This window comes from Sebastes fasciatus, chromosome 18 (assembly GCF_043250625.1).
Source record: "Sebastes fasciatus isolate fSebFas1 chromosome 18, fSebFas1.pri, whole genome shotgun sequence".
NCBI lineage: Eukaryota > Metazoa > Chordata > Actinopteri > Perciformes > Sebastidae > Sebastes > Sebastes fasciatus.
In genome coordinates this window covers 14,818,967-14,846,599 of record NC_133812.1, presented here as the reverse complement: position 1 = coordinate 14,846,599, position 27,633 = coordinate 14,818,967, and the positions used below count along the sequence as shown (strand labels likewise).

General features: G+C 39.6%; 3 protein-coding genes across 11 annotated transcripts; 1 reads left to right on the top strand and 2 right to left on the bottom strand.

The window, feature by feature from the left end:
- Positions 1-596: 596 nt before the first annotated feature.
- On the bottom strand, positions 597-7,489 carry LOC141755741 (protein FAM167A-like). The gene is made up of 3 exons (XM_074614903.1): positions 7,355-7,489; positions 3,054-3,627; positions 597-2,071 (listed from the first exon to the last, which is right to left on the bottom strand). Exons 2-3 carry the CDS (start codon positions 3,420-3,422, stop codon positions 1,808-1,810), a joined length of 633 nt encoding a protein of 210 aa, XP_074471004.1. The 5' UTR covers positions 3,423-3,627; positions 7,355-7,489; the 3' UTR covers positions 597-1,807.
- Positions 7,490-7,613: 124 nt separating this feature from the next.
- On the bottom strand, positions 7,614-15,832 carry lca5 (lebercilin LCA5). Of its 9 annotated transcripts, none has more exons than XM_074614875.1 (10): positions 15,673-15,832; positions 15,138-15,221; positions 13,076-13,491; positions 12,475-12,716; positions 11,941-12,246; positions 11,698-11,835; positions 11,503-11,599; positions 10,135-10,271; positions 9,862-10,039; positions 7,614-9,759 (listed from the first exon to the last, which is right to left on the bottom strand). In XM_074614875.1, the coding sequence occupies exons 2-10, from the start codon at positions 15,140-15,142 to the stop codon at positions 8,852-8,854; spliced, it is 2,427 nt and encodes an 808-aa protein (XP_074470976.1). In that variant the 5' UTR covers positions 15,143-15,221; positions 15,673-15,832; the 3' UTR covers positions 7,614-8,851. The 9 variants fall into 9 exon arrangements, with proteins under 9 accessions (XP_074470976.1, XP_074470979.1, XP_074470978.1 ...); XM_074614878.1 differs by having other exon boundaries at positions 13,076-13,476; XM_074614877.1 differs by having other exon boundaries at positions 15,138-15,237; positions 15,673-15,820.
- Positions 15,833-16,687: 855 nt separating this feature from the next.
- sh3bgrl2 (SH3 domain binding glutamate-rich protein like 2) lies at positions 16,688-27,112 on the top strand. Its single transcript, XM_074615744.1, has 4 exons — positions 16,688-16,953; positions 21,371-21,556; positions 22,931-23,011; positions 24,841-27,112. Exons 1-4 carry the CDS (start codon positions 16,909-16,911, stop codon positions 24,853-24,855), a joined length of 327 nt encoding a protein of 108 aa, XP_074471845.1. The 5' UTR covers positions 16,688-16,908; the 3' UTR covers positions 24,856-27,112.
- Positions 27,113-27,633: the final 521 nt, after the last annotated feature.

Genomic DNA, 27,633 nt, shown 5'->3' with positions numbered 1-27,633 from the left:
AGCTCCACTTAAACTAACTTTGTTTGAGGGTGTGCCAAACTAGCCGTTATGCAAATGTGTTACTCTGTGACATCACCACGTTACTGTATAAAAGGCGGTACTTCAAGCGAGGCGTTTCAGGCAGTTCAGAAGCAGTGTTTCTGTGGGGGAGACTAACTCCCTTTGGTGTGGACTTTGTAACTTTGCAGACATTTTACATGCACAAAAAACAATATAACAAACTAAAGGAAAATGGAAAAAGCACAAAAGCATACTAAGTCCCCTTTAATAACTTTTAATTCATTTGAGTTTTGGTTTAGCATTATAGGAATAAAGCCGAAGTAGAAACATTCTGCAATTACTATAATCAGCTGTAATATATATTTTTCATATTAATGATTGATGACTGGTGAACTCACGGAGAATTATCACCCGACTGCAGTTCTACAGATCTTTTTTTATCATCTTTCAGCTCATTGTTTTTGGTTTTAAGTCCTGCATCTTTACTGTTTTGGTTCACAGTCACTGCTCTCACAGCCTAATCCAAAATGAAAAGGAATCTGCAAACAAGGACCTTTTCCCCAAATTAATATCCCACCTCGAAAGCTATGCTGTTCAAAGGATACTGCAAACTGAGACAAAGACCAATAAGCTCATCGTATAATGTTGGAGCAGTCTGAGCAGTGCAGACACCAATGTTAACCTTGTCATTTCAGAGGCTGTTGCCACTGTTGTGGGAAACAAATTCGATGTGGTGTGTGTGAGAGATCAGACTGTATTATAGTATATCTGGGCCACAAGGAGGGGCAGTTCATAACCCTGAAACTCCTTTTCCCGGTCTGTGCATTGGGACTATACTTGACTCAAATTTCATATGCTCACATTTCAAATGCAAACCCCCCCACAAAGAAAATGAGTAAGGAATGGTTACCTCCAATGATATATCCAATTATAACAGAAGGCTCATAACAAGATCCACATAATCATGTCATTTGGTAAACACAGTGATCTATAATTCAATGTTTATCCATGAAACTAAACCATGTTTTTGTTCCAGACTAACAATGCCATCTCAAATGGTTGCGTCCTGGCTGGAACTCAACAATTAGAGCATAAAAAGGACAAAAGCTCCAACCGAAAGCTAAATACATCTTTACTTATGAGAAGCAAACTGCAGCAAATTACTGTACAACATGACAGTCATTATAAAGAATAAATCATTTCATCACATTCTACAAAAAACAATGTTCGCTAAATTGATACAACTACTCGCTAACTCAAATATGCATTGGTCTATATACTGTAGGGTACATTTCGTATCAATATTAAGGCATCTTTTTTTAAAAGCACAAAGCATTTAGATTAAGATGCAGGACATGGAATGAAAACCTGAAAACATCATACAGAGAGAATATATTTAAATATCTGTGCTTGCTAAATCTTGGCTTGTAGATAGAAACCACGAAAGACCCAGCAAACAACCAAAGTATATGGAAATATAACTGGCAATAGTATAACTGATACGGCTTAGAAAGTGGATAGGAATAAGTTTGAGATTTCTATACTGTAGTTTAAAAACGGCAAGTCTTCTATTTCAAGTCATGATGACCTAAAGGTCTAAAATCTGCTGCGGTTTTAAGACAGAGAGGTTTCTGTATTTAGCTGCCATGTATAGTTTTGCGGCAAAAAACACTATATATGTACCTATTACACTCTTTCTAAATAATATACATTATCTAAATCTCTCTCTTTGATTATAGGGCCTGTAAAACAGGGGTTACATCCTCACAACATTGTGGTCAAAAGGATTTTTCTGTCTGAAGTGCCACTAGCAGAGCGAGAAGCGCCGAGAGTTAATGTTCATCTTGGTGACGCCGATGAGTCTCAGCGGTGCCGAGAGGCCGAGCCCCGGGGTGACCGGGCATTCGCACAGCAGGTCCGACAGCTCGTCCCTCTCCTCCATGCCAAAGGTGGCGTCGTTGAGCATCCGGCGATGCAGGTGGCACGTCTGCTCGATCTTCAGCTTGTTGATGTCGCTGCGGAGCCGCATGAGCTGCCTCGCCAGCTGCTGGTCCTGCAAGCGCATATCTGTCTGGTGGAGAGAGACGGAAATAATTTACTAAATGAACATCATGCTGTATTGAAGAAGACTTGAAACTAGTGATTGAGACCATAAACTCATGTTTGCAATGTTTACTGAGGTAATAAATCAAGTGAGAAGTAGGCTCATTTTCTCATAGACTTCTATACAATTGGACTTCTTTTTGCAACCAGAGGAGTCGCCCCCTGCTGGCTATTAGAGACAATGCAAGTTTAAGGCATTGGCTTCACTTTTCAGAACTGGAGGTTGACCACTGGTACAGACATACAGAGTGGGATCAATCTTCTCATCTAACACTAAAGAAAGCGAATAAGCTTACTTCCAAAAATGTCTAACTATTCCATTATACACATTTTTTTTGTGTTTTACCTCTAAGTGTGATTCCAACAACGATTTACACAAAGTTCACATGATCTAGATTCACCGGAGGTCCACGCATGCAGTCCTTATTGTCTTAACAAAATCTCCAAACAAAAACTCACAGTGGGACATCCACAAACAAAGTTTCCCATCATAAGCTCTCTCAATTTTATCGTTTTCGTGTCCTCTGTCTGTGTGCAAACATCTGTGCAAACATCATAATCATCTCCCTCTGTGCAAAACGTTCGTGGCCACATACTGTGTGAGTGCAATTCTGCCTCTGACTGTGCCTCTTTGCGTGCTCAGTCCAGGCTTATGAACCGTGGGTGAATGTGAAGAGTAATTGAGCAGAGTGAAAATGATTACACTTGCAGAAACTGTGTGTAACAAAATGTCTGAGTCCCAATCGATCTCACTCACTAATGTCAATGGGCCTCTTCTGGCCACTAATTGGACATTGTGGGCATAGTTAATCTAATTAGCTATAAGTAGCAGGAAGTTATTTTCTATTCTGGCCTTTAACTGCTAAATTATAAGGCTCTTCAACTTAGAAATGTGAATGAAGGTTAGATGATAAATTTGAATATTGTAAAGATTTTAAGCAATGTCTCACCAGTTCTCTCCTCAGCCAACTGAGAGCTTCATCGATGTTCTCGAATCCCTGCAGTGCACCCGACGCCAACTTGCACTGAATCACATCAGACTTCACTCCAGTCTCTTTGGGGGCGACTACCTTCCCCTCCGGCTCCACTTGGTTCGGATCTTTTCCAGTTCCGGACCCTCTGAAGCTCTCCGCCTCGAGCCGGGCTTTCCACTCCAGGTAAGAAGGTCTCCTGGTCTCCAGCCTCAGTTTCTCCGTCAAGGCCTTCAAGTTCATGAGATGGTCGTCTGCGGGCAAATCCACGTCTTCCTCACAGTCTGCCTCCTCCGGGACTCTAGCCTTGTCCACAATAATCTGAGGAACTGAGGGAGTGTCCATCATTAATCTGCTGAATACAAAAAGCTCCTTAAAAATGTGTCAAAATAAAAAATAGATATCTGCTCTTCATTGGTGGTCTCTTTCGTTGTTATAAATGACCATAGTTGTAGGTTTCCGTCCTTTCTGCGTCCACTTTATTTGTCAAGAAAGTCTTAAAAAAGTTCCTTTAAACCTCCATTTGTGTTTTGGAGACAGAGTGTCTTTAGGTCTGCAGAGGAGAGAAGAAGCAAGTTATGAAACATTTGCTGACTATACCACCAACAATCACATCCAACTGACAAAACGAATGTTACATCTGAGAAGCAAGACTACACCGCACACCTGTGTGGCATGTCAGGCTCAGTTATATGACCGGCTAGATCATATCTCAGAAACATTAAATGATGAAGTATAATGAAAGTTTGTGCACTTTCTGTCCGTTCTGAACGGACGTTGTGTCTGTTCTATAACGATTTAGATCGAGCTTTTGGCTTCTCACTTATCAAATAACATGACAGATCAGCACACCGAGGGAACACACCTTCAGGATTTTCATTTAACAGGGAACCAACTGTTTCCATAGCAACGACACAGGCACTGTAAATGAATCAGCAATTTCCCACCTGCTGTCCTCAGGGCTTATTGCCTTAACCAACCTGTGACAGACAACTGGCGGATAGGCTTGCTCTTTTACAGCAACCCTTCTATTCACAGCTAAAAATGTATGTAACAAATATACGTTTAAAAAATTACGGCATATTTAAGTACTCCTCATTGGACGTAGCATCAGTTACTGTAGTGTACACCCTTTTTTTTTTAAACAAAACCACACAATTCAACAATATGCATTTTGTCTGTCTCACATTAATCAACAGCCATGTGATATAACACAAAATATCGACTTTTGGATATCACAATATTGCATATAAGTGTTGTCTTTTCCTGGATTTAAAGGCTGCATTACCGTAAAATGATGTAATTTTCTGAATTTACCAGACAGTTCTATTATTAGCCTTTACCCACTTTAGTCATTATATCCACATTACTGATGATTATTTATAAAAAAACAAAAATCTCATTGTCTAAATATTTTGTGAAAGCACCAATTGTCAACCCTACAATGCCGTCGCAATATCAATGTTGAGGTAATTGGTCAAAAATATTGTGATAATTGATTTTCTCCATATCGCACCAGCCCTAAACCATGGTCACCATCTTAGTTTAGTATGTTAGCATGATATCATTTGCTAATTAGTACTAAATACAAAGTAGGAATATCAGTAGTTTTGAAGTTATTTGGTCATAACCAAAGTATTGGACATGGACATTGGACATTGGCATGAATGTCCAAATTGTGACCAAATTTCACACTATTCATCCAAAGTTTATTAAGATATTCAACTTGTCAACATCATGGCGGTGCTAACATTATAAAGGAACATTCAGGACATTACTATAGTTAGTAGGATTCTACATCTGGTGACCATGAATGTCTGTACAAAATTTCACGGCAATTCATCCAACAGTTGTTGACACATTTTAGTCTGGACCAAAGTGGTGGACCGACCTACGGACTAACATTGCCATCCATAAAACCATGGCTAAAAAGTCATATCACATAACAGTTTTAAAGGAACCTGCATTGTTATCATGCTATACGTCCAAATTTACACCAACATATGGCTTCCGAATCTCAGTATTCTTTTAATCTTAGCAGTTTAGAAACACGCTGGCGAGTCTATAGAGGCCCACAGGAAAGACTTTAATCTTTAATGCAGCCATAGCAAACACGCTCATAACAGTGGCAGCAAAAGCAGACTTTTCTGCCCAGTGTCCTCTTACAAAGTCTTCGAGCACTCAATAAGTGGTTAGTGCTCAGTTATTCCATAATGGGCACAGCAGACCAGTAGTGAAGTCATTCATTGCCCCGTGTATCTAATGATAGGCTTGGCTGTTCTGCGAGGTAAAATAGACCTCTGACTGTGAAGAGTAGCTGACTTACTGTATGAACGCCCAGGAATGGATACTCTCCTTATTCTCTAAAGGAATCACTGTGTCTCTGGAGACCACATTGTTACAAGAGACCAATAAAGGAGGAGGAAAATCCATGCTGCATGCATTTTTAAAGAGTTTGTAAAGACCCTGTATGTACAGTGAGGAATTGATTTAAATTGTGAAAAGGAGCTGCAGAACGAAGAGATTTAGAAAGATGGGGGGAAAAATGTGCGTACGCATAATATTATAAAATGAGCTGCAATCACAATTATAAAGAAATAAACGGTTTAAAATCATAACCCCAAACCAGCCTCTTGTTGGCTGCTTGGTGAACCCAGACACTTCTGAACAGACCAGCAGGAAATCTTTCTCTTAAGGAAGCCGACATTTACATTTCCTGAATATCAAATTCAGTCTGGGGCAAATACAAACACTGACAAATCTTGGTGGGGAAAAAAAAAAAGACCATTTATCGTCATTATCCAAATGTCTCAACAAGCATTACCCCTTCATTCCTTTGGTTTCGAGGCAGCAGAATTTGATTGCTCGGCAACATCCAGTTGCAGCGTTACCACACCGATAAAATGTATTTTGTGGTGTTATGAGATGCCAAAACCTGGTCTGGCTTAAGAACTTAAGAAGTCTGGCTCTCTTATCTGGCACATACAGGCATGTCTACATAACTGCAGAGTATAACTAATCAGGCTTTTAGTGACGTACTACCTCATTTCCATTTATTAAAGGTGTTAAATTTCAAACTGGAGGGTTGATTATGTTCTGATATACAGTACAGTACATGAGAATATGAGCATTATCCTCAAAGGGATAGATAACCTAACCCAAAAGCTATTTGTAGGAGCTATTCATTTGTTGTTTTACTAATAATAAGTGGTATTGTTTGATTGTTTGCTTTATTCTGATTACATTTCTGATATGATCTTCTTTTGCTAGTTATTCGTTTACATTAATTATGTTCTTATTTAGTAGTTTTTGCGTGATTAGTATTTTGTTTTGCTTGTGAATTAACACTGTGGGTACCTGTGGTTATATATGTATAGGTAGGCAGGTATAGGACCAGCATGCACCTGGGTGGCCCTATGTTTTTTTTTTTTTTACCAGAGCAAGAGGCAGCGACAGCCATGATTTGTTTGTTTGTGTAATAATAATAAGTCATAAGAAACATGGAAAATGTTGCATGCACAATCGGCTCTTTTGCCATGGTGCGTCAGTGGCCCTTTGATTAAAGTTTTATTTGGATTTTTCTGACAAATGGCAACTACACTATTCATAAAGGTAAACACCCACTTACTGTGGCATATTGGATTCCTTTGTTATGGCAACAGAAACTTAATAAAACAGTCTGTGGTTCAAAATGTTCCACATTAACAGCCTAAGAAGAAAGAAGAAAAAACCCATGCTGGATATCAGTAGCTATTAACAGGTGTGTGTTTTTTTTCCTGATTGTATATGTTGGATGGATTTAAATAAAAAACACATTTGGGGGGGCTAAAATTAATTCAAATTAAACATGATTCCTTCTGCCTTTAATCAAATCACAATAACCTAAAGGTAAGTATTATAATATAATGCAACCTGAAACTTTGCATGTCTGCATATAGCTAATGGGGTTGTTATCATGGAAAAAAAACACATGCACACAATCATTTGTTATGGGTGGAACCCCCCCCCACCAAAAAAAACATTGCTACAGTATGTAAAAATAGCAATTGCCTACAATTTAATGATCCTTATTTAGAGTTCTGCCATGTAAAGTTAGTGTCAAGTTTACTAATTTTTCTCACTTTATTTAAGAAGTTTTTCTCAGCAAAAAGCCAACATACAGATATAGCTCTCATTTCAGGATTTTCTACACACGAGCAGACATTTCATTTGAACCTCCTCTGGCACTGTGCTGCAGGGTATAGCATCATCTGAAATACTGTAATTCAAACTGTGTTTACCTTGTATGAATCCTCCTGCTGTAGTCCAACTTGTAGTTCAAGCAGCCACATCAGTGAAGAGCATCTCCAGTCTGTTCTCTCTCTCATATCATCACCCTAACAGCTCCACGGTCCACTTGTTTCTGAGCAGAGAGCTGCCGGAGGAGGGGCTGGGAGGTTGCGTCAGGTTCTGGTTGCCTGGAGACGTCCCAGGAATCCCTATCACACACTATTACTGCAAGTGCGCCACAGTCTGACAACAACCAGGCTTCACTCTTCACTCTTTCTACAGTTTATTTTCATTCAACAAAACAACCTACGACAAAAGAAACTTTTTTTTATAACAATATAATTGGACAATAAGTACAAAATGTGAAAAAACAACAACAACAAAAAACACATAAATACAGACTGATCAACCACAAAGTTTTCATTTGTTACACTTTTCATCCCTTATGAAAGTTACTATAATAAATTCGGTCTGAATAAATACAAAGAGCTCTTCAAAAATGTGTAAAAATTAATATTTTGTTTTTAAAAGTATCAGTTTTAAAGCTCACTAATGCAGTGTGGTAATAGAGTGGTACAGGGATGACGTATTTTTGTCACCCTGGGTTCCCTTGACAAAAACCCAATGGGAGTTTTTCCATTGGGTTTTGGATCATTGCAGAAAATAAGCTCTGCGGCAAAAACACGTTTATTATACTTACACGTTTTGTTCTGCATGATAATCTCCACAAATTCAAACTAACCGAAGCCCAAAAAACTGTATTCGGGACAGTCCTATAGTATCGATAAAATATTAGTAGTTATTAACCTGCAGAAAATTGCTATTTCATAAAGTAAATTGTATAAATAACCCGCTTTGTCTAGTTGTCAGGAAGCAGTGTAAACATACTGTGATTGTCATATTGCTTAGTGGTAGATTCTTAATGGAATAACTAAAAAATGAGTACGCCCAAACTTTGTGGAATAGAATTTGTCCGGATAAAAGATACACAAAGGATTGTAGGATCCCAAACGAACCAACAGTAACAGCAACCCTAAACTATCATTACTGCAAAATATGGCAAAGTGCTAAAATGTGAAACACAAATAAATGTGAATTGCAGCCAAAGTCTGTTTGATTGTGACTGTATTGCTTGTGTTTTGAACAAATATTCTAGGGGCAGGGATTCTGTTTGTTCTGTCTTCTTTTGGTCAGATAAACTACTAGTCATATTCTACCAGAAAAACTGAAATGCAAACTCTTTAAATTTAACAAAAAACAGTGAAAGCCACCGTCTCCACGACACTTACAAGTGCAACTAGCTTTAAAAGTGAACAAAGGGTCGAAAAAAAAAATCCTACATTACCAGTTTCAGCAACACATTAAAAACAGTCACACAAGTTAAATGATTTATCATTTATATAGCTTTGGGAAATCAATAGTGTCCAGACTTGAATTTATAGACCATGTTCATCACCCAATCTCTTCTATTTTGGCCTGCTATGAGACACCTCAAATCTAAATTAATTTCATAAAGTAAGTTCCTCTATGTCATCGTCGAACGAGGCGATGGCACGGATGGCGGGCCTGCTATCTGCGACGTGTAAGGTGTTCAGGGAGGATGCTGGAGGAGTGGAAGACCCCGATTTGAAGCTGAGCAGTCCTTCCCTTCTCGAACGCACCCCGTTGGTAGTCGGGGGACTGCTGAGGACCTCCATTTTATTGGAGATGCTCACGCTGTCGCTTGTTGCCAGGGCACCAAATAGCTGGTGCATGAGGCTGGACTTCTTGTCCTTCCCCGCTCCTCTTTCCGTCTCCTTCTCTTTCTCCGTCTCCACCCCTCTGAGACTAAAAATACCTATTGCTTCTAACGCCGAGTCCCTGTCCTCTTTGGGTGACGGTGGAGGGAAGACCGAAGAACCTCGAGAAGCCGAATGTCCGAAAGAGGGCGCGTAGCTCCCGAACGCCATGTCATCCCTGGGGATTTGGGGCCGTGGCGCTCTCCTCCCCGTTCCCGTCGTACCATCTCCACCCTCCGTGCCCGATCTCCTCCTCCCGCCTTCCCTGCTTCCAGCAGCGGCGCGCAAACTGGCCGACTCCTCCGATTCTGTGAGGTTAAAAACAGAAGAGTTCCTCTGCTCGGGAAGACGAGGAGAAGAATGGTTACTGGTAGCCTTGTTGGACTCAGAGGGACTTAACTCGGCAAACATGGCGTCCTGGGCTCCGTGGTCTTGACGATCTATTTCGCGCATCTTAGCCAGCAGCTGTTCTTTCTTGCGATGCGTTTCCTCTGTTGCTTGCTGATTGGTCACAGCCCCTTGGTTCCACCTCTCCACCTCTTCCTGGACGTGGCCACGCTTCCTGTTGTTCTCTTCCTCCTGGTTTAACAGAGAAATTGTCCTCTTGTTGTCTTCTTCCTCTATTTTTTCCTCCCAGCCTGTGGACATAAGACAAATCCATTTACTGGTGCTTTCTTGTACTTTATACTAATTTTTCTCAATGCAACAGTACAGCATAATACACTATTTGCTTATCTTACCATCTCTAAGTCTCTTTGCCTTCTCCTCAAGCACATTAAGCTCCTGGTTGAGTTGCCGCTTCTCCTCTTTCTCCTTCACCGACTCCTTCTCCTTGTCTCTTCTATCTTTTTCTCTGTCTCTCATCTTCCGATGTCTGTTTTCTGTGTCTGCCTGTCTGTCCACTCTGTCAGGCTCCTGCTGACGTACATTGATTGAGAGAAAGAGGTGAATGACGTACGAATAACAGTGACAGAAGAAGAAGAAGTGTGGGCGTTGGGGTGAAGTGACTTTACCTTGAGTGACAGGTATCCGTCAGGTGCCTGTTCACTGCACTCATTGGCATCCGTGACGGCGGGAGGAGGTGAGGGGAAATCCAGACTGGACGCCCTGTCTTTAGTCTGCACTGTCTTGGTGCTGCTCCTGCTGGGGACTGTGTGTGAAGCAGTAATTTACTGTATGTTAAGAGTTCATTTCTGCTATACCTATTCCAAGGCAAGAATCAAACAGAAATATCCACACACTGTACTAAAAGCTCCCAGCAAAGATCTTCTTCAAGCATTATCAAACGCCATCACAAAGCAGAACAAGCAAACACATTCATCACTCAGGTGACTGTAATCTGCACGATTGAGAGTTAATCTACTCTCAAATTGGCCAATCAGAGTATAGCTGAACAACGCTGTCTGATAATCCCACATGGAGGACAGAGCATGCCTCTATGAAAAAGGAACTAGAAACATCAAGATCAATATTAGACAAGCATATATTACACATGACATATCACAAATATATAACATAAACCACATAATTCAACTGGAAAAAAAAATAATCCTAGAAATGACTATATAGAAAAATACATGTAATATAATAATAATAATAATAATAATAATATATAATGTAATATTTTACAGGCAAGTCCAGTTTAGCAAGTGGTCAAAATGTCTATTAATAGCTACATATTAAATACAACACATAAGAGGTTGAGTCAAATGTATATCATAAATCACAAAAATAATCCCAAAAATGTATCATAAAAACTACTACAGTATATAGAAAAATACAAAAAGTAGAAAAAGTAATACATTACTTGCTAAGTTTTTTTTTAACATCCTTTAAAGAAAGGCATTCTATATTTTTACCCTTAATACTCACCTAAGGTAAGGGCTTGAATTTAGATTTTGATCTTTAACCTTTTTTTGTTAACTGGTTATAGTTGATAAAACAAAATGTTTTTTCTAAGTGTGATCGAAACGTTGCACAATTTAAATTGCTGGGGGCTTTTAATACAGTATGCAGATCTTTTGTTTGATCGCTGCTTTAGTTTGATTTTTTTGATCCAGCACCTGATAACGTTTTTGGGATATGTGTACCCTACACCCGGTAAACCTGTTCCGAACCATGATACAGAGCGTCATGACCAAGATTTATTAGCATCCATGATCAACAAATTTTCAAAACTATTTCAATATGCATAAACATGCAAATCTTTGACAAGCTTGTCGAACACACAATTTTGATTTCTCTTTTGACTCTTCCAGATTTTCCATGACCACCAGGACAATTATTTATTCATTCTAATCATTAGAGCTTTAAGGTTGTGTGATACATAGTTTGGTTGACTGCACAAATGAGGCTTCTGGAAACCAACAGTTGGGCCTTACCTTTCCGTTTTGTGCCACTGTCAACATCTTTTCTTAGTGTGGGTTTCATCATGCGGTTGGCGTAGATGTTCTTAGAATCTAGTTCTCTCTCCTTCTCCTGATAAGGAAAGAAATCAACAAAGTGAAAATGTCATACAATGCTGCTTTTTATACCCAACAGTTGGTATTCTTAAGTATATTTCTCTGTATATGGACCTTGAGTTTATTGGTCAGTCGTTCCAGCTCCTCCTGCAGAGTCCTGATGTCCTCCTGGGCACTGATCGTCTTCTTCCTCTCTGCAGCCAGCTGCCTCTGGTAGCTGCTGTTGCTCAGCTCCATGCTACGCTCCAGCTCCTTCAAACACACACACATAAACAAACATGTGTGAGCGTGTGTTTTATTAATCATTTGCAAGTGATTTTCAAATTGATGTAGTATAACCCGGCAAACAAAATGTACCTTAATCTTGCGTTCTGCCTCCTGGGCCCGCGTCTTCTCTTCCTCTAGGCTGCGGCTCAGCTCGTCTCTGGCTCCTAACTCTCGCTGGTCGACCAGCTTCTTCAGCCGTGCGATGGTCGTCTGGCTCCTCTGCAGCTGCTCCTCGCTGTCCTTCATCCGTCGCTCGGCAGCCCGTTCCCGCTCCTGAGTGCGCCTGAGCCGCTCACGCAGCACATGGGTCTCGTTGGTGTGGCGCAACAGCAGCTGGGAAATCTCGCTTTCCGTGTCGTCGTAGCGATGCAGGGCTTTCTCTTGACGCACCTGAAGCTGCGGCGTGGAAAAGAAAAAAAATATATTTTAGGACGCCACAAGAGGAAGAAAATTTACGTTAAGGTAAGGATAAGTTTTCTTGCAAAGATGTGTGTGTTTATGTTGTCATCAGAATTCTTTTTTTTTTTTACTATAAAACATCAGTATTGGCTACTAAAATCTGACATTAAGACCCTTCTGGGCCTCATATATTTAACCCAAACTTAACTAGAGGGGTGGGTCTACCTGTCTGAGAACTCGATTTTCCTTCTGCAGCTCGTCAGTGCGCTGTTGCAGCTCAACAAGTGAGTTACGCAATTCGTTGATCTTTAGCAGGCGGGCTGAGAGCATCCTCTTGGTCACCAGGTCCAGGTCTTTAGGGGGCGTGGACTCCTTGCTTTCTGAACGCACTCCCCTGCGACGCTGCTGGGTCAGAGGCTGGCCACCTGGACGCTGTGGACGAGACACGCCCCGGCGCACCACACCACCTGCGAAGAGAAGAAACACACATGATGTAAAAAGAATTTAAAGGTAATAACAATAAACACTTTTAGGGACTGAAACAAGTAGGACAAGTAGTGGTGAATAGAAAGTAAGGTTGAGCTAAAGACTGATCAAAAACTTTAAGTTATAGCAACATAATTAGTGTGTTTTTAAGAACTTCAGTAGGAAAGATCTTATTGAGATCTGAGTCAAAGTCAAAGAGGATTTTTTTACTGCAGAAATCACCATGTTAAAAATCTGCCTTACACTGCCATCACCTGGACAGTAAATCAAATGTAACCAGTGAGGGTTAAGTTTCATTCATCCATCCGCCCATACTTGATCATGTCCTTGCTTTACATACCTGTCTTGTAGAGGGGGCTGCTAGAAATCCTCTTTGCCCGCACTCCTCTTCGTCGGTTAGGGGATGGAGTCCGGGACCGGGAGTATGGCGAGATCGAACGGTCTGAACGAGACTCATTCTCATAGTCCTCTGAGTAAAACGACCCACTACTTCTCCGTCCCTCTCCATCTGATACCTGGTCCCGATCTGGATCTGAACGCCAGGTTCTGGTCTTCGACCTGCTCTCAACGCAGCCGCCTTTTTCCCCCTCGTCCTGGATCTTGTCCCGGAAGTTCTTCTTGCGTTTTTGGAAGGATGACGCTCGGGAATCTTCCTTTGTACTCTGGAGCGACTGACGACTTTGATCGGCATCCCGGTTGTCTTCATACGGATCAGTTACGTTTTCAGATTCCATGTTGTCACTTTGAAAAGAAACGCTGTGTTGAATTTAAAACACAACAAGTGGGAAAGAAACATATCAGACTTTGAATTACAATAGGATTTTTTTTACAATTTGTTACAATTTAACAATTACAAAGGCTTACTTGTACAGGATGTATCTTACCAGATTTAACAAACTTTCAAACATTAAAAGTCCCCAGGTTAACTGACCTCAACATTTGTACGGTGCAACCCAGGTGAAAATTCTCAAAATTCATCCAGAACAGTAATAAGAAGCGAGGCCAACTGGTTTCTCTCAGGTTTTCCGTATTGTGTGTCTTGGTCACTAAGCAACAACACGCATGAGGTGGAATTTTCCATGAGGCTGAATGATGTATGATATCACTACTACACACCGCTGTTGCTACACACAAAATACTAGCCTGCCCCCGTCTGCCCTGGTGACTTATTAAACAGCCAGATTAGTATTTCTGACTGCAATAAGATGCACGTGTACACACACGTTCAAAGAATACAGAAAAAGAAGAGAAAATAAATAAACAAAAATTAAGTGTAGATATAGTGTTGCATATTAAATATACATATATTGTATAAATCCAGTATATATCTCGTGTATTCCTGCAAAGTCTTACCATATACTGTATAAAATGTAGAACTCTTCTGACAGTTTTTTGTGAGTAACTGTATTTGTATCAATTATAATGTTGGTCTCTTATGTTGCCAGCCTAATGGGTAGTTATTTTTAGTTTTTTCTACATTGCGCAAACCCTACGTTAAACATTTCCACACACTTGCCCTGTTTGTAACATCAACAACATTTTTTTTAAAAAGTCCAGCACCTCCAGAATTGTTGGTGCTGTTTGTAAGAGGCCAATCAACCTTGAGTAGTTTGAGGAATAAATATAGAATCCAAGTAGGGCTGACCTGAATGCTTCAAAGCTTCGACCGTTGCCATAGTATTCAACCTCCAAATCACTATTCGAATGCTTCGTTTTTTTATGTTTTTTTAAATTTTGATATACAAGTATGTAATATTAAAGTAGTAAGGAATAATCCCACAACATTATTCATATTCAACATGAATTATTATTAGTTCTTCTCAGACAGATATAGCTGTTTGTTGTGTGTAGAGGTGTGTGTGTACATCAGCTTCGAATACCTTCGAATATTTCTCATCGAAGCCCAAAAAATGGTATTCGGGACAGCCCTAAATCTAAGACTAATAGCGAGTACACTCTTTAATATGTGTGTTAATGACATGTAAAGGTCATGCAGTTATGGCTCTTTCATCAGCCCCAGCAATAATAGAATCACTTGATGGGAAAGTATCTATGGCAACAACAGTACACACACCATCGCCATAAATACAAAAGAGCATAATTGTCAGTGAAGCAGGACAGAAAGGCCCTGCCTGCATCTTAATACAAACCTATTTTTGAAAACAGAGTTGTTAAATTGCTTTGTTGACTGAATAGACAGACTTAAACATTCAACAATGGCTCTCCTAAATCTCCTCTCTAATCATCAGAGAGAAATATACAGAAATAGGCATACAGTAGAAGACTGTTAATTCAAACTGATTTACTTCACAATTTCAGTGGCATTTGTGTCAAAACAGTGATTTAATTAATATAATTACCATCATTAAATATGCCTGGGTGTACAGTTTGTTAACACTCACCACATAGGTTACAGTCTCCCCATCATCTCTGCTGACATCATCTTCTGCTTCATCTTGCTTATGTCTGACTGTCTCCGGAGGCTCCTGATAACGATATTAGCTGATATATTGTAAACAAATATAGAATGTATACATATAAGGGTGTAATCTATAGTGGTACTACTCGCTTCCCCCGGCCTGCTCTGCTCTTTGTGACACGGACAGATTGGATTAAAGTAGGCCGTCTGCTGTTGACAGGTGCATTGTTGTTGAGACTGCCTGTTAGCTCAAAGCTACAGTGTGGCTAATAAAGTTACCTGAAGCCAACCAGACAGTGTCAGTGGGCTCTTTAACTGCACTATATGCAACATTATATAGAATAGACGTGAATAAGAGAGAGGCATTAGCAAACGTTAGCCCATAAGGGGTTGTAATTGTAGCTAAGCTACATAGCTTCAACTACTAGCCAGCATGCTAACATGAACTAATTCAGCTACTGTTTGATATAAGAAGGCTTTAGACAGTCCAACCTTTTAATCGAAACAGTCATGACTACCTTTTTGAAACGCGCAGTCCTGTAATCATCCACAGTAAAGACAGTAAGACGGAGTAACGTTTAGTCCTGGCTTGTTCAGATGCTATTAGTTGTTTGCTCCACGCCTTGAGGTTTGCTCCAGCTGACGCCGCACCATGGCAACCGCAGCACTCCCTGCAGTACCACCCCTCTACCAGAGTGGCGCTGTTGTGCATGTTGTGACAGATAAGATAAGAGATGAGATATTTCTTTATTAGTCCCGCAGTGGGGACATTTGCAGTGTACAGCAGCAAAGGGGATAGTGCAAAAAACAAGATGCATCAGGTAACACAGTAAAAAAGAGATAAACAAAGTGTAACAAAATATGAACCATTTAAATAGAAGGAAGTATAAAAATAGGAGCAGTATATACAGTTTTGACAATAAACAGACTATTACACAATAGTCTGTTTATTGTCAAAGAAAAAAACAAAGAAAAATTTGCCAAAATCCTCTGTCAATGGAAAACAGTGTATTCTCCTGTTGGTATTGACTCTTGTTTTGAGTTGGTTGGTGGATTGGATGATTGAACTCTCTATCAGTAACAAGGAAGACATATTGGCTATTTTACACTTTATTAATTTAATACACCGTCATTTTCTTGGGCACTACCCAAATAATCAGCTGTGCTGCTCATCCCACAAATGCATGATCCTTACAAGTTGGACATCATTGTGAAGGTAAATAAACAGGCTTTCCAACGATGTAAAATACAATGCCAATTAGCATTGTAACATCAGAGAAATAATCCACCAAACACTAATTTCCAAACTTTTTTTTACGAGTTTATATGTATTTAGACCTCAGATTTGGTCCATAGGGCCTACTGCAATACTTTAATAATCTTATTAGTATGTATGCATTTTACAATGTTACACACTATAATTTTTGTTCTCCCAAAATTATCTTATTGCCCCCTGGAGCAATTGTTTTTTTTGTTTTTTATTATTTTATTTTGAAAACTGTGACCGGAAGTCCAATGTTTATTATGATGTGTGTTGCATCCGTGCAGGAAAATCTTTGAGCGCCACAGTCAGCAGAAGCGCACGCTGTTTTATTATCATGGCTCAGTTTAAATACTGGAGACGCGCCTCTTCTCTCCTCTGAAACACAGCTGCTGGTTCAATTTGATCTTTTATTTTTAAGGGAATAAACGCGACTATAGTTGCCACCATACACAGTTTTGTCGACACAGCCTGACATCAATTTGGGATTAAAATGGTAATCAAGGTTTACATCGCTTCATCAAGCGGCTCTGTCGCGGTGAGTGTTTGCAAAATGTGTTTTCAAGCTTGTTGACAGTTGTATAAAAGGTATGCAGGCATGTTTAGAAATCTTTCTGCTCGCACAATAGTGTTTATTATTGCCATTATGTAGTCTTTTAGTGCTCCTACAGGTTATTTAGACGCACATTTTTAATTATCATATTAGATTTATTTTGTGTTCCAGGCATTGTTAATGTTAATTCAGCCTGTTGCATTTTTTTTATTTATATATATATATATATATATATATATATTTGTAATTTGACATTGCATTGAGCCTGTAGAAGCTTAATAAATAACAAATTATTGTAAAATAAAACTTCTCCTTCCTATAGGTAGAACAAAGTACCCCTGAGGATGTACACAGGGGTGGACAAAATAACAGGAACGCCTTACTATATTAACCTAAAAAAATGACACAATCATTGTCTCTGTGGTTGTCATAACATTGTTAGATTCACAAACGCAGCAGATTTGTGTTGTGTGACAGTAGATCCACCAATTTCTTATCACATATAGGCATTTTTTACTATAAAGCCATTATCAGGAGCAGGTAGAGGTGAACCTCTGGAACAATCACTGTCCTTTTGTGGAGTAACCTTCACCCTTATTTGTGTTGTGAGTTGTTGTTCACAACACAAATAACTTGTTCAACCACTGAGTGGTTTTAGGGTGGGGTTCCTACACAACTGAGTAGCAGCAGGCTATTAAAAAGGCTTACTGGAAATACATAAGACTGATTTATTTATGTCGTTATACTTAATTAGAAGGCCTGTGGATCTTGTGTTATGCAGAAACAATTAATTGAGTAGTTGATCAACAGAAAATTCCAGCTTCTCGGATGTGAGGGTTGTTTTTTTTTTGACAGTTTTATATCATCGTGTTTTGAATATGATTAGGTTTTGGACTGATGCCATTTGCCACTATTTTCTGACATTCTATAGACTTGCAATTAATGGATTAATATGAAAAAAACTAGACATCTGTGGTGGCAATTTCTGTTTAATTAAACTTAAAGTCAAAGCTTTTCTTTCTGTAAGTTTAATTCAAAACATCTGCAGATGCACAGGAGAAATCAGGTTTTTATACACACAAAGATAGTAAAGTAATCATTATCTCTAAGCTGGTAGAACAGCATCTTCACAGTCATGACTTGTTCCTGGACATTAACTAAGACACTAGCAGTTTGTTATTTGTAGAGGATTAAAACGTAGACAAAGTCCACAGTATATGGGGTCGTGAGGTCTTTACAAGGTACATGGTTCATTTTTACAAGCTCCTATACCTGCAGATATGAAAATGTCCATCACATATCTTAATCAGTAATAAAAATAATAGCCCTAGTCCTATTGTGCCTCCTGGGAAACAACAGGCACTTACCACTGAGAAGGCCCAGCTGATACTGAGTACCAGCATAAAATCATCAAACAACACTCCTGCGTGAATGCTTCACGTCTTAGGTAATGGGGGAAATGAGTAATATATTTATTTTATCATCATTGCTCCATCTCTAGAAGAGGTCAGCGCAGTTTGTGAGCGTTTACAAAGGAGTTATTTTTAACCCAATGACACATACATTCAAAACACACACACACACTCTCTCTCTCTCTCTCTCTCTCTCACGCCTGAATAGGCTCACCATTTGGGTCAGTTATGCGAGTGTCGAGCTCATGTGAATGCAGTTTACTGGATTGAGTTACAAGTGATTGAATAAAGGGAGAAGGCGAGACCCTCAGCTGATTTGAAGTGAAATGGATGTGTGAGATAGAGATGGAGGGAGACAACAGTACTGTGAGAAATAGTGAAGTCAGGAGGGGGAAATCTGGGAAAACAGACACAAGCAGGAATATGTGAGCAGACTCGAGGGGAAAGTAATAATCCAAACACTTCAGTGAACCCGTAAAATGAGCAGTTGACAGTTTAACAACAGCAGATTAGTGGGGCGGAAAGCATCGCCACTGACTGAATGAAGGACAAATTAGGTTACCCCCCACCCCCCACAGTGGACATGTATCAGTCTCATCAGATTTAAATTTCCTTGCCGTTTTTCTAATTCCTAAAGCCCCAGTAATTATCATGAATGTAGTTTTTAATCATTTAAAATAGTCACCCTATGTGTCCTCACATTATCTGATGATTTTAATGCTTAGAAAGGGTCTTAATCCCTCCTCTTGACAAAGAATGTGCAAAGCTGAAAATAGTTTGTATCGCAGTAATGTTGGGGGGGAAAACAGTCCTATACTTTTTTTTATATTATTTTAATATTTTTTTATTTTTCTTTGTTGCTCAGGATAGGTGTAATTAATGTATTTTTCCCTCTCTTTCCCTGTGTTCCCCTCTCTGTTCGTGACTAAAAGATTAGTCTTAACCTCCAGTTAATCCCTACATTTCAGAAAGTGCTCTCAAACAATGCATGCATACTCATGTACTGTAATGTGAGTGTTTATTTAGGAGTGTAATTTGTGTCTTTAATCCTACATGCACACCAAAATCTGAACTCCCCTGACACACACACACTCTCCTTCACCCTCACCGGGGGGACCTCTTACATTATTTAGACTCACCCGCCTGCTTTTCAGCTCAGAGGAAGGTCGTATCACCATGTTGGAGAGCAGCAATGTGACATACAGCACAGACTCAGAACAGTGATTCTATGGAGTTTTAACCTTTGACCAGCGCAAAGGACATATTTTTCCAGATAAAGCTGTTTTATGGCCACACAGAGAGAATCGCCGTTAGAAAGAAGACACAACAGATAACCTTGTTTGGGTGTGTGTGTGTCTGTCCAGAACAATCTCTTACTGTCTTTATTAAGGTAAAACAATAGCTCCATTGTGGCCCTCGGCATCACTAAAGTAATGGACACACACGATGTGTATAAGTACACATCATTAAATCTTTCTATTATTCATCTTCTCCATCAAAAGGCAGAATTCCTAGAAACATATTCCCCACAAAATAGAAGCCCCTGTTTGTGTTTGTTCACACTGTCTCGCCCCCAAATTATTTTGAATAATCAGTCCTTTTGTCATGTTAATGAATGCTCAAGCTTACATACTGTAATGACTGAGATTGAATCACCATGATAGACTGCATGAGATGATAAAAACGGAGGGATGAAACAGAATGAATGAATGAACAAAGTGACTGAATGATCACAGAGTGCTTGATGGTGACACTGAATGTGAAATGATTTCAGTGCTCAAAACAAACATTTTAGAAATAATACAAGCTAGATGCGAATGAAAAAGATCAATTGAAAGAAAGGCAAAATATTGTTGAAATTAAGTAAAATTAGTGAGTTTTTTTCTCCTTTTGCATCTCAGCCAATTGAGCGATAATCATTCTTATCATAAAACTAGAAGATGCGTACATGAACTGTGCCTCTGTGTTTACGACTTTCCCTTCCGTGGGAGTTTTTCTGTCTTCTAAAATTATCCTTGTATTTCAGGGACAATACCATAGGGAGCTGTTGAATCCATCCCATAGACCACACATGGGAAAGTTCTCTGCATAAGTCTTCAGGATGGGATTCCTTCTTAAATGGCCATTTCAATTTGTGCTTGGGAAGTACACAAAGGGCACACAGCTGCAGTAATGGTTGAACTATATCAAAAAAATTATATACAGTATACATATATTCATCAGCCTATAGACTGTTCTGAAATCTAGATAGATAGATGGATAGATTTATGTACTTTATTGATCCCAAATTGGGAAATTATTGTGTTAAAGCAGCAGGTTGCCCAGGCAATGCACTGGAACAGTAAATAAAATGTACATATAAATACTAGAGAAATATATCCATAGAATACACTATAAATATGCCAGACTACTACAACTAACATAACAAATATAAAATATAAACACAGAATAACCTATACATTAACAAAGTGTACAATAACATACTGTATACCTTAGCAAAGTAAAAAATCTAGTAAACTGTATTGATGTAGGTCATAGCGTACTATGCTGTATAGGAAAAGGATGTCAGCACTCCGATTTGATACATAATCTCCTCCACTAATCAATAATCCTTCTTAATGTCCCTGTTACCAATGGAGTGGCTATGCAGTGAATACATACAGTACCTTCCACATGTGTGTGCTCTGGTTGGACGGGTGTCAGCTTACCGTTTGTCATTCGCAGTGTGAGTGTATTAAAGACCCAACTGCTCGGCCAATATACAGAGACAGAGAGAAAGCCATACGCACATTTAGAAGAGTGTCCAGCTTTATGCACACATGAAAGCAATATGAGAATATGTACATTTGTTTGCTTTAGCTCATTACGCCCTTGTCATTTTTCTTTTTTTGATGTACCTCTGATGTGTATCTACTTCTCTACCACCTCTCCCAAACCAACCCCTCTAACTTATTTTTTTCTTTCTTTTATCCATTTTCGACCCGTTCCAGGTAAAAAAGCATCAGCAGGCAGTGGTGGGTTTCCTGGAGTCCAATCGAATCAGCTTCCAGGAAGTAGACATCACCATGATGGAGGAGCAGAGGCTCTGGATGTACCGTAACATCCCCAGAGACAAGCAGCCGGACAAAGGCAACCCGCTGCCACCGCAGATCTTCAACGAGGATCGCTACTGTGGGGTACGATGGATGTTTGTTTCTAATGTTTCTAATGAGCAATCAACCATTTGGACTGTCTTGCAGTATTTTTGCAAATCTAAAGGGTGAAGTTTTCAGATTCTCACCAAAACGCACTGTGTGTATCCCAAATAAACAACATGTTGAATGCATTTCCAATCTCACGAAGGCCTTTGTTGAATATTTTGAACCTTCATTTGCTTATTGCATCCTCCTACAATGCGTTGGCACGACATCAGATACAGACAGTCCGTGGAGCCGCTCATCAAAACATTGATGTACAGTGACACTCGTGGTAAAAATCTACAGAAGGTAACTTTTTAAAGTCGCCTTGAATCACATTTGACTGGATAAATTTATGCCGCCAAGTTCAAATGAGGCATCCAAAATATTGCAACGTTTTACCGGAAGAGTAAAGAGCGGGATTTTGATACAAAAACACTAACAAAATGTGACCTATATTTAGCATATAACAAGAGATAAGTGAACACACTTCTTTTAAAGGTGTAAGCCATAGAAATAGAATAGGAGTAGAACGGACAAACCAACTTGCGGCAACTCATGGACACACCGGAACTTGATTTCTTACCGTACTATGGTAAAGGCATGACCTACTCTGCTTCTGATTGGCTTACCTTGATATTCTAACACTAACCAATCTTACTCCTCATGTCTAGACCTAACCAACACAACCAACCAACGATTAGCCGATCAGAGACAGAGTTGGGTAGGTCATGCCTTCGCTACAGCAGGATTCACTTAGCCACCGGGACTCACTTATCCTTGCGTGACGTGTAACACAACAGCGCCGCTTTCTGTGTGCGTGTAGTCCCACCATGCCGGCTGTCCCTTTTTACACCAACATCGGCTATGACCAACAATGTGTGACACACTTACATGTTGTCACCATAACAACAAACAACCATTTTCTTTTGAACTAGTCAAATGACCATGGCAAACAGTTCAATGTCTGTTCTACTCTTATTCTATTTCTACGGTGTAAACCATGAGTTTTTCAATACATGGATGATTGTTAATGCTCAAGCTGGTTATACCAACAGTTCACATCAGTGCAAGTCAGTACAAGGTTGAGCTACCTATGCTGGTGAATGAGTTCGATCGGTCAGTGCTCGCCAGTTCGTGTCCTCCGCTGAGCTTGCACGCCACTTTGTAATCCTGTCGTAATCCAGTTTCATGGATGGGGCAGATTATCTGCTCTGCCTGCCGTCACTCTCACTGGCCAAGGTAATCCAACATTACTCTGCAATGTCATAGCCATTGAAATATATTAAAAGCAGAGGATGGCAGGGATGTTTACAACCATCTTTCAAACGTGTAGAAGTAAACATCCTTATTTTTGTGTCTTTCGCCCCTCAGGACTATGAAGCCTTCTTCCAGTCGAAGGAGGACAACGCTGTGTTTGCATTCCTTGGGCTCAGTTCCCAACCCTCAGTGAAAGTAAGCGAGAGTATAAGACACAGAAACACACTGATGTCTCTGTGGTACAAATCATACAGCCACCATGGTTCGCTGTCAGTCCCGACTTCCTCAAACACTAAACACAGTGCTGGATCAGCAGCTCTAGTTTCTGCAAGCTGCCTGTGAAACATTTGATTTATAACTTATTGGTATTTCATGCACATCAGCTTTTTTTCAGTCATTTTAAAAGCATCAAATCATCTAGATTCAGTTGCCTTGTCTCCTCCCCTCAATCTGTTTTTACAAATATCAAGATTTATCTGATGTGTCTTCCAAAGATCCTCTTAGAATTTAAATAATCATAGTTCTCACACCAACCAAAGGACATTGAGTTAATCTCAGTGCATACAGTAGATGACTGGGAAACTAATACAATACACAGTAGAATATCTCTCATCTTCAGTGGAACTGAACAATGTCGGTGCTTTTTGAAAGAATATAAAATTACAGTGATTCATGATCAATTTACCAAACATCAGAGGACCTTATTTCCATTCATCATTGTAATGTATTTATTTGATTTCCCCTCAGTCACATCCTTTTTTCCGTCTCTCTTCTAGAGGTTGATTAGATAACTAAGTTAAAAGAGATCTGATTACGTATAAATCAGCAGGATATTGCAGATTCATTCAGTGTGGACATGTTTAGCAGAGATGTCTGGATATATAGCATAATGGGCCTCATGCAGGAAGTGATATAAGAACAAATTTCCTCTTATTTTTGTTCGTTTCCACGATTTGTTCTTATTTTGTCAGAACCCATTTCTGGGATTTACAAATGTTTTCTTATTTTTGCTCTTCTCTTAGGTAAGAGAATGTCTTACGAGTGGTGGAGAGCACTCTTACCCAGATAATAAAAACATTTTCACAGGTCCACAAATTGTTTGTCCAACGCAGGGAAACATACGTTTTAAATTTCTATTAATAATATATAATCAAATTTAGATTATTATATGTTTTAGAGTTATTATAATGATTGGATTATTAAAGAAATACTATTGGTCCACTGATCCCAATTAAGACTATAAAACTATTGGATGAAATTGTTAACAAACTGCTCTTCGATGCTTTTTGATTTTCCCATAACGCCAGTACTGACGCTCTGGAAAATCATGTTTACTTTGTTTAACTTTATTTATTACACGGCTTTGTTGAATACTCCTTTCTGATTGGTCAATCAAGGCGTTCTACGGTCTGTTATTTCTTTATAACAGACCGTTGCTATGGGCGCAGATCTGATGTTGGACTCTGGCGGACCATTTTTGTGTCAAATTATTGATTTCTTAAGCAAGTAGCCGTGTAATAAGCGGGATAATGTACAGCCAGCGGGTCATTGTTGTGTAATTGTTGTGCCGCATCGCCCTGTCGGGGTTTATTTCACAACAATGACCGGCTTGCTGTACATTATCCCTTACATAACAGCACCTCAATTTCACTACTGCTGAAGTTCTTCTTCTAGCCTTTCTGTTTCTTTGGTGGCATCTCTCCAATTCTCTTCTCTTTTTTTTTGCACACGGCACAACACCTGTCCTTAAATAGTGTTTAAGGGGCATTACCTCTGTTAATAATAAACAATCAGCCACACACCTCCCATTTATGATCAGGTGGGATTAATCATTCAGCACACCTGCAGAGCAGATTTGGATGGTTAAGACTGTTTGATGCATCTGAAGTTAACGTCAGATGCAAAATGAAGAGAATATATAAGATAAATTCAAAAGCATGTTGCGTCTAGTGTTCTAGTGAATATTAAGGAGAATGTAGATGATAATTGTTCAATCTCTTTATCCCTTTTCCCCAAATCTCTAGGATTCTGAGTCATAGCCTAGATCAAGCTGCTGGTATGTGACGTCCAGGGGACCTTAAAATGCGAGGACGAAAACGGCACCGCTTCCTGTCTGTCATCACCTCTTCTTCCTGCTACGACGCCAGCATGTTGCCAAACATCAGACCCCACGGATTCCACCCTGTATGACTTCTCCTGACTCTTTAAACACTCATTCCAGCATCACCTAAGTCTCCAAGAAGTGTCTTGATTCTCAAGAGAGACTTAATCACTTGTGAATTTGCGCTTCCTTTTTCGTGTTTAACACACCGTGACGGCAAACACTGTCAGTAGCGTAAATTCTGTGCAAACTATAGATGTAGCAGCTTTTGCATCAGTTGCTTTTAAGGTCAATCTACAATGTAGTGGATGGGGAAAGAAGTGATCAGGTGCAGCAGTGCAGCACAAGTCACCTGAATACACACCTATATTGTGTGTGCATGCCTTAGTGTGTGTGTGTGTGTGTGTGTATCGGTCTCAATCAGCAGCTGTTAATGAAGGCTGTGTTAAGTGAGGGGACGGGAGAGGCAGCACTTAATGCAACCTGAAACAACTCGAGGCCTAGCCATTATGTCTGGCTGTGTGGGAGTGTGGATGCTTTCCCAGAGGTGACAGTGACACTGTAGTTTACCACAAAGCAGATGAGACCAAATGCTATGAAAAGCATAAGCTAGATAGACATGATACCTAATATATCATTGCCAGCATTCATGTTAAGTGCGTAGTCACTGTCATTAAATAAAACAAACCTCGTTCTTGTATCATTCCACTGCCAAACTAGTTTGATTAAAGGACAGGGTGGCCGTTATTCTATTTTTTTTTTCTTATTGTCTACAAATCCAATAAAAAGACCAAAACCAATAGTCTGTCTCTCAGTACGTTATGACTTCCCTACCCAGTCTGTGGCACTCGTTCCTCCTGAAAACGCTTTAAAATCAGGTTTCAAATATATAGTTTAATTTTTTTAAAAGGCCAAGTAGTTTCCTAAAACAGCTGGGCACTGTAGTTTTTAGCAAACGTTACACAAACGGGAGTAAATAGCACATTTCTAGGGACTATTTTAAGCAGTGGATTAATACACATTTGGTGCTCTAATGAGTATTTACAGCAGCAGGACGGTGTTTGTGTGATTAAAAAATAAACTACAGTGCCCAGGTTCATTTTAATGAAGGAACACGTCACCCAGTGCAACGGTGTGGCTGATTCATGTGTTTTTAATAGGTTTTTGGATGGAGCTCTGTGGCACAGAGGAATCAGATAAATCAGGCTTTGGCTGCACAGACAGTATTTGTCAGCTCATTGTTGTTTTTTTGGTCTTTTCATGGGATTTGTTGACAACAGGAAAAACAGTGCCAGCTTTATCCTCTAATCCAGACCGCTATAGACAAAGCATGGTTACAATCAGGGTCACATGAGCCATATAGTAGGAGTGCACTTCACAGATTATTACTCCCAAGTCTTATCAGACAGAGGACAGGAGATAAGAAATTATAGTTTGCTGCTTAGAGATAATCAAGTTGCAAAGCTGTGCACGGACTCAGCTTCCCCTGCTGTGTCTCCTCTTATCTCTATATATTTACAAATGTCTAAGCAGATGCTGAAATGTGAGCAGCCGTCTGTGTGTTTTACATATTATGAAATGATCACGGCCAACTCGTAGTACCGTCCTCCAATCTGTGTTCTCTGTCCCAAAAACAACACTAAGCACTTTCTCTGTATGTCTCTCATCCTTATTAAATGATCACGGGTGGGTGGTTGACTAATTCTTTTATGTTTACACATGAAGGACACACACAAACAGATGCACCCTCACTAGCTATTCTCCCCTAAATGTTGTGCCATCATGTGAAAGGATGTAAGTTTGACTTATTTCAAATAGGGGACATCAATGTATTTCTGTCATCGTTGAAACTGACAACATTCCTATTTTGCTGAGTTGTATTCCTCATGTATTTTGAAATAATGTGATGACTTTCTTGTAAATTTTTGTGAATGGATACTAACAAGCCTGTTGGACCGTACTGTAATGTAATGTATGTTAACACCTCTCTGTCCGTGAAAAAATGTACACCTTTGTCTTGAGAGGACCAATCTGAAGCCCCTTTGTAGTGATGGTGGTGGTGGTGGTGGGGAGTTGTTTTTTTGTGATGCAGAAAACCCAAATTGCCAACTCAAAGCAAAATTTGGTAAACAAATGTTTGTGTTGCTTATGTAGTGTCATACCTACAGAGTCAGAATAAACTCAGTAGATGAAGATCACCATCTCTTGGACCCACTTTTGTGCAGTGAGTGCAGTGACCTACTCCAGAGGTAGCAAAGACAATCAAGCAGTGAATACGATGTGAGGTCAGTGTACATACAGGGGCCAACTAATGGTGATGGCTGATCAGGCAGGAGGTTGACAAACTGAATTACACATGAATGGATGTTTGTTCAAAAATCTCCAAACGAACAGGAGGGAAGGTACAAATGTCACGTGGCCCACAGACCGTCAGGAAGCGATCCACAAATGCGTAAATATCATTCCACGTGTACAAATGGATGCACAAATGCGTATATATCACTTTACATGTAAATCTATAACATTTTTATGTCAAATTAAAATGCCTGTTTATAGAGCAAGTTGTAGGGATTCTACTTAATAGGTTTTGGTTATTAGCAAAATAATTAATAAATAATAATAGAATTATTAATATTAATAAAGATTATCAATAAACATTAATAATAAATGGGGCACCACCCTGGAATCAGGGACCAATGACCAAAACGTTAATATA

Excerpts from the sequence above, each read along its gene's own strand:
- LOC141755741 (XM_074614903.1), bottom strand. The coding sequence starts at position 3,422 with ATGATGGACACTCCCTCAGTTCCTCAGATTATTGTGGACAAGGCTAGA. Across the intron at positions 2,072-3,053 it reads GTTGGCTGAGGAGAGAACTG|ACAGATATGCGCTTGCAGGA; the intron begins GTGAGACATTGC and ends TCTCTCCACCAG.
- lca5 (XM_074614872.1), bottom strand. The coding sequence starts at position 13,713 with ATGAATTTTGAGAATTTTCACCTGGGTTGCACCGTACAAATGTTGAG. Across the intron at positions 10,040-10,134 it reads ACGGATACCTGTCACTCAAG|CAGGAGCCTGACAGAGTGGA; the intron begins GTAAAGTCACTT and ends AATGTACGTCAG. Across the intron at positions 9,760-9,861 it reads GGCAAAGAGACTTAGAGATG|GCTGGGAGGAAAAAATAGAG; the intron begins GTAAGATAAGCA and ends TTATGTCCACAG.
- sh3bgrl2 (XM_074615744.1), top strand. The coding sequence starts at position 16,909 with ATGGTAATCAAGGTTTACATCGCTTCATCAAGCGGCTCTGTCGCG. Across the intron at positions 16,954-21,370 it reads CATCAAGCGGCTCTGTCGCG|GTAAAAAAGCATCAGCAGGC; the intron begins GTGAGTGTTTGC and ends GACCCGTTCCAG. Across the intron at positions 21,557-22,930 it reads ACGAGGATCGCTACTGTGGG|GACTATGAAGCCTTCTTCCA; the intron begins GTACGATGGATG and ends TTCGCCCCTCAG.